The sequence below is a fragment of the Copadichromis virginalis genome, linkage group LG14 (genome assembly GCF_057382275.1).
Source record: "Copadichromis virginalis isolate Kocher_CV1m ecotype Utaka linkage group LG14, C_Virginalis_male_GT1.1, whole genome shotgun sequence".
NCBI lineage: Eukaryota > Metazoa > Chordata > Actinopteri > Cichliformes > Cichlidae > Copadichromis > Copadichromis virginalis.
This window is the reverse complement of record NC_140631.1, coordinates 20,725,081-20,734,256: the sequence shown is the minus strand read 5'-3', so window position 1 is coordinate 20,734,256 and position 9,176 is coordinate 20,725,081. Positions and strand designations below refer to the sequence as shown.

The following is a 9,176-nucleotide window of genomic DNA, read 5'->3' as shown; positions in this document are numbered from 1 at the left end:
GGTCTGTGCCTGTTCCATTAGATGGTACCATTCTACCTCTTCATAAACATAGCCCAGATCTGCCTCCCATTTTCTTTTCAGAGCCGTTTTGTTGTAGTCAGGTAATTTTTCATTAATAATAGTGTATATTGAAGATGCTATTCCTTTTATTGACTTCCATGGTTTGGTGCAAAGATGCGTTTCAAAAGGACTTTCTTTAGGAATCTCAGGGAAAGTTCCTTTGGTTTTTTCTTTGATCCAGTCTCTTATTTGTAGAAATTTAAAAAAAATTTGGTCTGGAAGTTTAAATTTTTCCTTTAGTTGTTGGAAGTCAATAAATGTGTCATTATTGTATAGATCGGCAACAGTTCGAATATTTCTATCCTTCCATCCCTGCAATATGGAGTCGGAAATATGATGGGAGAGATCAGGATTGCCCCATAGGGGTGTCCTTCTGAAAAAAGAAATATTTATTTTTAGAAGTGAGTGGGATTCCTGCCAGGCACGGAAGGTGTTTAATATTATCGAATTATTTGTGAGCTTAGATAAACATTTTTTCGTACCTAGAAATGGGACGTCTTTTAATGATATGGGATTCACCTCATATTGTTCTATTGGAACCCATCGAACCTCACTCCTCTCTGCATATAACCAGATCAAAATTGATCGGTATTGGGAGGCCAGATAATAATTCCTAAAGTTTGGTTGGTAGAGTCCTCCCCTTGAATAAGGGGCCTGTAATGAGGAGAGTTTAACTCTTGGGTTTTTCTTTTGCCATATGAAGGAGGTTATAAGTTTATTTAATTCTTTGAAGAAACTTTTTGGAACATTTGTAGGGAGACACTGAAATAAATAGGTAAACTTAGGCAAAATGTTCATTTTAACAACATTAATTCTCCCTATAAGGGATAATGGAAAATCCATCCATCTCTGTATATTAAGTTTAGTTTGCTCCAACAGTTTAATATAATTTAGTTTGAATATTTTATCCTCAGATTTACCAATTTGTATGCCCAAATATGTAAATCCATTATTACACCACTGTAGTGGATCTGTAAGAGCTCTAACACGATTATCTTGTATATTTAAAGACATAATCTCACTTTTGGTATAATTTAACTTGTATCCTGAAGCTGCACTATATTCTTTAAGACAATTCATTAATGAGGGAATTGACTTGAGAGGGTCCGTTAGATACAGTAGGAGGTCATCTGCATATAGAGAAAGTTTATGTTCGCTTGTACCGAATTTGATTCCAGATATAGCAACATTAGTACAAATGGCCACTGCTAGTGGCTCGATCGCAATCGCAAAGAGCAAGGGAGAACTTGGACAGCCTTGTCTACAGCCTCTGGTTAAGGAGAAAGTGTCAGAAAGCACATTATTTGTTATAATATTGGCTTTGGGGGCGTTAAAAAGTATCCTAACATAGCGGGTGAACTTTTCTCCGAAGCCCATGGCTTCCATTGTCTGAAATAAAAAGTTTGGTTCAATCCTGTCAAATGCTTTATTAGCGTCCATGGAAATTATTAGCAATGGTTCTTGATTTTTTTGAGCGGCATTCAATATGTGGAGCAGGCGCCGCACATTATCTGCCCCCTGTCTGTTTTTAATGAAGCCTGTTTGATCGGCATTTATTATCTTAGGCATAATGTCCTCCAATCTATGTGCAATTATTTTAGATAATATTTTATAATCTGCGTTTAAAAGGCTAAGTGGTCTATAAGAGTCACATCTCTGTTTGTCCTTTGGCAATAATGTAATTGTTGCATTTTCCAGTGATTCTGGTAATTTGTTATTTTCTAAGGCTTCTTTAATCATATTTGTAAGTGGTGTCAATAATTTATTAGAAAAGGCCTTATAGTAATCAGCTGAGAATCCATCTGGTCCAGGGGTCTTATTATTTTGTAAACACTTGAGGGCTCGGAAGAACCTCCATTTCCGTTATATCTACATCAAGCAGTTCTTTGTCCTCATTATGTAATTTAGGAAGGGTTATTCCATCTATGAATCTTTTTGCAACAGTACCATCGACCCCTTGCTCAGATTTATACAGATCTTCATAAAACCGTTTAAACTCTGCATTTATGAGTACCGATTCATCAAGAAGTTTATCAGCTTCCGTTAGAATTGTCCGTATAAATTTCTCCGATGTTTCTTTCTTAATTTGCCAGGCCAGTAATTTACTTGTTTTGTTTCCAAATTCATAGTAGTGATATCTAGTTCTGGCCATAGCTGCTTCTGCTCTATTGGTGCATAAATTATCATACTGCAACCTTACTTTTATTAATGTATTAAGACATTCTTCCTTTTTGGTGGCAATATATTCCTGTTCCAAGTTTTTAATGTCGGTCTCCAATTTAGATATCTTCTCTCTGACCTTTTTAGCCTTATTAGCCCCATATGACATAACCATACCTCTCATATAAGCTTTAAGCGCTTCCCAAATATTAGCATGTGAGGAAGAATTTGAATTAGCATCTAGAAATATTTCAATATTAGTGTTCATGTATGAAATAAAATCAGAGTCTCCTAGCATATAATTCTTAAACCCCCATCTGTAGGTTATATTTTGCGATATATTGGTAGCCCAAATAAGTTTAATGGGATTATGGTCTGAGAAAGTAGCTGCTAAGTAAGAGCAGTCCATCACTGTTGCCATCATATTTTGTGATATAAGAAACATATCAATTCTTGAGTGCGTATTATGTACTGGAGAAAAAAAAAGAAAAATCCCTTTGACCTGGGTGGAGGTTTCGCCATACATCAATTGCGCCTATATCCTTCATACCTTGGTTCAATGCAGTTGCTGCTTTGGATAAAGAAACTGTTTTAGGTGAGGACCGGTCCAAGGGGGGATTTAGGACCATATTGAAATCTCCACCCACAATATACTGTCCCTCAATTGTAGCCACTTTCATTATTAAATTATTGAAGAATAAATGGTCATCATAGTTGGGCCCGTATATATTTACCAAAGTTATCTTATTTCTATTTATTTCACCATTTACAAGTAGGAATCTACCATTTTTATCCTTTTCAACTGAGTTTAGTTGAAAGTTCAAGTATTTATTAATAAGCAGGGTGACTCCTCTTGCTTTAGAGGTATATGATGAATAAAAAACATTGCCTACCCAATCTCTTCGTAATTTTAAATGTTCAGCGTCTGTAAGGTGGCTTTCCTGGATAAAAGCGACATCTACGTTTTGCCTCTTTAAATATGTCAACATTTTTTTTCTCTTAATAGGTGAATTGATCCCTCTAATATTCCAAGATATACAAGTTATATGACCCTTAATTTAAGTTCGGTGTAGTAAAATTCTGTACATGGGTGTAATGGTAGGATATAACCTAAGCCAATGAGCTATCTGAACAATTATATAAGTATAAGAAGAATTTTTTGTAAGAGACCATACATAACCCCAAAACATTAAAATAAAAACCTGCCTCATAAAACCCCTATAACAAAACCACATAAGGTAGGTAATTCAACTAAACAATGGTGGTGGCCCAGGCAGTTGTTAAAGTTAAAGTTCTAGCCACTCTCGATAAACAGCAAAGTATATTAGTATATTAGCAGTCGGATACAGAACGTAATTGTGTAAAGGAAAAAGTAAAATATTTAACCACAATATAATCACACTCATCCAGTAAGGGATTAATATCTAAATCATAAATGCACACAAAGTCTATATAAATCATATCTTCAATTCGTCTGACAGATGGGAGGTGGCGAGAGTCTGTATCAATGCTTAATGTTATAGTCCCTTTTTTTTTTTTTTCCTTCATTTCACCTCAATCCCCAGATTTAACAGTGGAGGACTTCTCGTCTGCGAGTACGGATGTAAATTGCTTTGTTGAAATCACATTACATCACTTTAGTCTACTCACTCAGAAAATCTTTCAGATAGCGTTGCGCTTCAACAGGAGTGGGGAAAATTTTAATCGATCCCTGATGTCTGATGCGAAGTTGCGCTGGGTACATCAGAGCATATTCAATCTCCTTTTCTCGCAGCCTTTGTTTCACGTCACAGAACTCGTCTCTTCTGCGTTGCAGGTCTATGCTGTAGTCCGGGAAAAAAGATATTTTCTTATTCTCATATGTCGTCTCTCCCTTACTTCTAGCCAGTCGAAGGACTTTCTCTTTGTCTCTGAGGTTCAGAAACTTAGCAATGAAGGGCCGTGGTCTATCAGACTTCTTCCCGACGCAGTGTGCTCTTTCAAGGGTAATGTTTGATGTAAAGTTGTCATTCCCCAGGATTTGTGGTATAAATTTCTCCAAAAATCCCACAGCGTCATGGCCTTCTACTTGCTCGGGAATGTTCAGTATCCTTAGGTTGGACCTTCTGCTGCGGTTCTCCAAGTCGTCGATTTTGTCCTTGAGTTGAGTTGTCAATTTCTCCACTTTATCGGTGCGGTTATGCATTTCCTTAATGTCATCCTCGTTTGTACTTACTCGTGCCTCCATCTCCTCAACCTGCTCGGAAAGCATGTTAAGAGAGGATTCAATTTTCGTCAGGGTTATTTGTATATCAGCTGTTTTTTTGTCAATATGTTTTGTAAGTTCCTCTTTAGTTTCTTTGATAGCATTGAGTAATTTACTAATTGGCAATTCCTCCTCCCCATCCGCCATATTTCTTGCTGCCAATGCGTGCTGGTATCCCGTAGTTTTTGTCGTTTTCTTTCGTTTTGAGTGTCGCAAATTATAATTTGCCATGCAGAAGTTTCTTTTGTAACTTTGCCTCTTGTTATGGTCAAAAATTATATAAGGGCAAGTTAGGATAGATGTAGATTCCTGGGCCTACCGCCGGGAGCTCACGAATGCACGTCTACTCTCGTCTGTTGTCAGCCATTTTGCTTTATGGCCTCAGGAACAAAAGGCTCCAAAGTCGCTGGTTGTGTATCATTCTTTTTACGCTGCTGATTCGGAATTACTAGATGACAAAAAACAAATATAATTCAGATTTAACAGAAGGAAAAGACCAAAATATTTCTTCATACATTTAAAGTACTCAGAAACTTATTCAAATACATTTTAACAGGTACATGATATGACTTTGTACCCTGCAGATAACCAAATGAATATGGCATGGTCACCAACAACAACATGTTGTTAAATGAAACAGATGTGGCACTGTTATGATTTTTTAAAATGCATTATGCATTTTTAAAAAATCTTTTTGTTTTCTGTTTTAAATGAATAAGTAAATTATAACCAACCAGAGTTTTTGAGGACTGATGATGGTGGGGGCTCGGGATGTATGGTTTCTGGGTTAGCTGAAAAGGATTCTGTAGCTGAGACTGGTCCTTGAACAGAACCTGGGGCCTGAAACATACACGTCTGCCGAGCCTGGGACCGAGTAGCAACTGAAAGTGACACAAAACCAAGTCAAACTGCTGAAATATGAGTTTATGCAATTCAGATTATTACCAGCATTATTGATCTGGATTAAGACAGCCACTACTGGTAAAATGGAGGAGAAAAAGGTAAGAAGAAGAAAAAAAAAAAAAAAAAGCTGTACGAGGCTGTCTGGTAAAACACAAGTGACACCAACCGTAAATTCACCACTTATTTTTCCGAAAACAGAACAACCAAATTAGACATCCACAGTGGTAGAAAAGTGTGTTACTTGAAACAATCCTCCATTTCTGACCATTACTTAATCATTTTTCTCCCAATCTCACCCTGAAAATAATGACTAAATACAGCAGGAAAGTGTTTAGAGAGGTCACATTTGGAAACTGTTTTTCTTTCTATAGTAACAAAATTCTTTTTACATGCCCTAGGTATTGCCCCCTGGTGGCCATTAAAAAGAATAGAAATTTAAGACAGAGTCTACACCTTTATTTTAATGTCTAAAAAAAAAATGTCAGACAGCTTTTAATCACCTGCCTGACACAAAAATATGGAACTGATTGACTTGTTTGACATACTTACTGTACATTACGAACATAAAAAGACAACAAATATCAAGTAACTTTAACCAGTAGTGATGTGCGATACCACTGATTTCCTTTCCGATCCGATACCAAGTAAAATTCAGGGTGGTATCAACGATACTGATCCTTTTTGCACGATACTTTGTGCAAAAACGTATTTTATTTATTGTATCTCAAATTATAGCATCATAATGATTACAGGACATCAGATTACTTGTTCTTATCACTTAATAATACAGAATTCATCATATAGAAATAAAAAAAACCTGAAGTTGTGCGCTATTTGAACACCTTGCCTGCCTGCAGCACTAAAGGACTCCATGAGAGACGTCTGTCTCGCCCTAGCAGCACCTGTCCCTGTCCACTCCTCCTCCTCCTCAGTTCGCCTCAACATACGCTCATCATATTCTGTGATATGATTTACTCTGAGGTGTTTGACAAATTTGTGGTGTTGCCACAACACCTCACTTTCTTGCCACATGTATCACAAACCACGTTTGTGGATGTAAAATACGTCCGAACATAACTCCAGTTACGCTCAGCCATTGTTGTGACTGCGCACGCCAAGGGACTGCGACACATTTATACAGCCGTATTTCGCACATGACTATGAAAAGCGGAAGAGGAAGTAGTTGCTTCCAATGTAGACAATCCGAATGAAATAGGATCTTCCCACTGTGATCCTGTTAATGATAAACTACAAGTTTACTCTAAATTACTAAAATATCGATATTTTAATGTGAGAATCAATTCTAGAACATAAATGACTGGTATCAGAGGAATTGATATTTCAGTATTGAACCGCACATCACTATTAACCAGCCACTGACTTATGAATTTTGTGGCTCCATTGTATATTGGTTTTCAAATCTGCTTAGCTTAATAAGAGGTTACTTGTCCAGTTCCAAAACAAATATTCTCTTTGTGGGTTGTGTCAGGAAGGAAGATACCAAAATATCCAGAGCTTCCTGTTGTGACAAGATCTTTCACATGGAATTCCAATAAAATTGATTCATGTTTGTGGCTGTAATGTGACAAAATGTGAGAAAGTTCAGTTCAACGATTAAACTGGCCTTAAAACTTTATTTTTTTTAACATTTATTTTTAAGCTATGTTTTTCCAGACATCTTTTTGACGTACTTATTTATGATGTATTTTTATTTTTTTCATGTTGACAACAGGAAATTTCATATTAAAATGAAATTATCTGCGAGAGCTGCCTGTTGTGGCAAGGTGGCAGACAAAGAAACAAAAAACAAAACACAAAGTACTAATAAGAGACTTTATCTAAATTTTGATTAAGAAGCCCCTACATTATTATGTATTCCTTGAAATTTAAATGAATTATCATTTTTAAAAAAGTGCTAGCGTATTTATCTCTACATTTTTGCAATTACTCGCTTTTTCCTTTACTCATTTTGATATATGTTCTAAATAAATAATTATTTGTGGACAAAATCATCCAACTCTTGTTGTGATCTTGCTCTGTTACAGTAATAATCCAGCTGCTCTTCGCTGATGCCTTGGGTACGTTTAATTCAACACAGTGAAAGCACAATGTCCTGCTGTTGTTACAAAAGCAGAACTTAACTCACCCCTGACCAAAAAGCTGATTGTTCCGGGAGGGATTTGGACACCAGAGCTATAATTTTAATCACAGACACAAGGATTAATTTGCATCAAGTATACAATATTTTCCAGTATTAAAGTAAAAATGTAACTTGTATGTTGTAATTGTTCTTTTTGTGTCAAGGTATACATCTGGAGTTCCACGAGGAAGCTAAAAGTTGGATTGAGGCCTTGGCGCACTGTCAGAGAAATAATTCCTCGCTGGTTGAAATATGCAACAAGACTGTGAGGGTTGAAGTGAAAAATCTCTTGCAAAATAAAATCTTGCAGGATGGTGTGTGGATTGGCTTGGAACGACCAATCTTTGGCAACAAGGATGAATGGAAGTGGATTTCAGGGTCAAAACTACTAAATGCTCAGTTGAACAGCACTGATTCAGTCAACGGCTTCAACAACCACTGTGGAAAGATCGTCTTCGTTAATGAGACAAAAGAAATTAAGTGGCTGGATGCCAGCTGTCATGAAAAAATACCTTACATCTGCAAAGGTAAGCTGCTGATTTGTTTGGGTCAGTCTGGCATGATATTGATACCAAATGTTAAATTCTCCCCTTTTCCAGATTTGAAATTTTGAGGATGCTCATATACAATCAACTGAATTGTTTTGAGTGAGTGGTTATTGATTTTTGTGAAAGAAAGGGAAGCCAGCAGCTGCAGCAGGCAGGAGAAAGGCGATGACGACAGCAATGGCAGCAAAGAGAAAGGCGACAGCGGCGAGGAGGAAGGCAACGGCAGCAAGGGGGAAGGCAACAGCAGCAGCGAAGAGAAAGGCGACAGCGGCGAGGAGAAAGGCGACAGCGGCGAGGAGAAAGGCCAGGGCAGCAAGGGGGAAGGCAACAGTAGCAAGGGGGAAGGCAATGGCAGCAAGGGGGAAGGCAACGGCAGCAGCGAGGAGAAAGGCCAGGGCAGCAAGGGGGAAGGCCAGGGCAGCAAGGGGGAAGGCAACGGCAGCAGCGAGGAGAAAGGCGACGACAGCAAGGAGAAAGGCTACAGGATCTAATGAACACTGAAAGCTAACTAAAATACTATTTTTTTTTAAATAAATAGATAAATAAATAAGGAAATATTCTAAGTTTTAGTCTTTATGTTTTTTAAATCTTGTTTCCTGAGACTTTGGATGTCTACATGAAACTGACCTGGCTGTCTTCCTGTTGTGCTTATGCTGATTTTCTAAATCTTGACCTTTATGCCATTTTAATTAAAATACAAAATGTTTTTTTGATCTCTCATTGTTGTTTGAGTTAATATATTTGTATGTGTCAGAATCCCTGTGTTGAGTTTTGTTCACTCTCAGTATTTCCTGGGTTTTTTGTATATTGATATTCTAAGGTTTTGTTTATCATCTAGTTCAGTTTTGGGGTTTAGGTCTATATTCTGAGTCTTCTATGTATTCCTTCCCTAGTTATCAGGTTTCCCTTTTGTTTTTGTTCTGTCTAGTTTTCATCTATTTGTGATTCCATGTTTGCAACTTCCTGGTCCTCGTATTAGTTGTGTTTGCTGTTTTATTGTGATAGTTTCTTGTTTAGTGTGTGTTGCCCAAAGATGTACTTCCCCTGTCATGTTACCCCTGATTTGTCTCTGCTGTGTTCACATCTGTTTCCACTTCCATACTCACCCTCTTGTGTTCAT

General features: G+C 37.3%; 1 protein-coding gene across 1 annotated transcript; it reads left to right on the top strand.

The window, feature by feature from the left end:
* The first annotated feature begins 6,682 nt into the window (after positions 1-6,682).
* Positions 6,683-8,581, top strand: LOC146693886 (uncharacterized). The gene is made up of 4 exons (XM_085478681.1): positions 6,683-6,689; positions 7,414-7,446; positions 7,673-8,035; positions 8,183-8,581. Exons 1-4 carry the CDS (start codon positions 6,683-6,685, stop codon positions 8,545-8,547), a joined length of 768 nt encoding a protein of 255 aa, XP_085334807.1. The 3' UTR covers positions 8,548-8,581.
* The last annotated feature ends 595 nt before the right edge of the window (positions 8,582-9,176 follow it).

What these genes read in the sequence shown, in the direction of transcription:
- LOC146693886 (XM_085478681.1), top strand. An exon ending in GCTCTTCGCTGATGCCTTGG is followed by an intron (nt 7,447 to 7,672) that starts GTACGTTTAATT and finishes TTTTGTGTCAAG; the next exon opens with GTATACATCTGGAGTTCCAC. An exon ending in AATACCTTACATCTGCAAAG is followed by an intron (nt 8,036 to 8,182) that starts GTAAGCTGCTGA and finishes TTTTTGTGAAAG; the next exon opens with AAAGGGAAGCCAGCAGCTGC.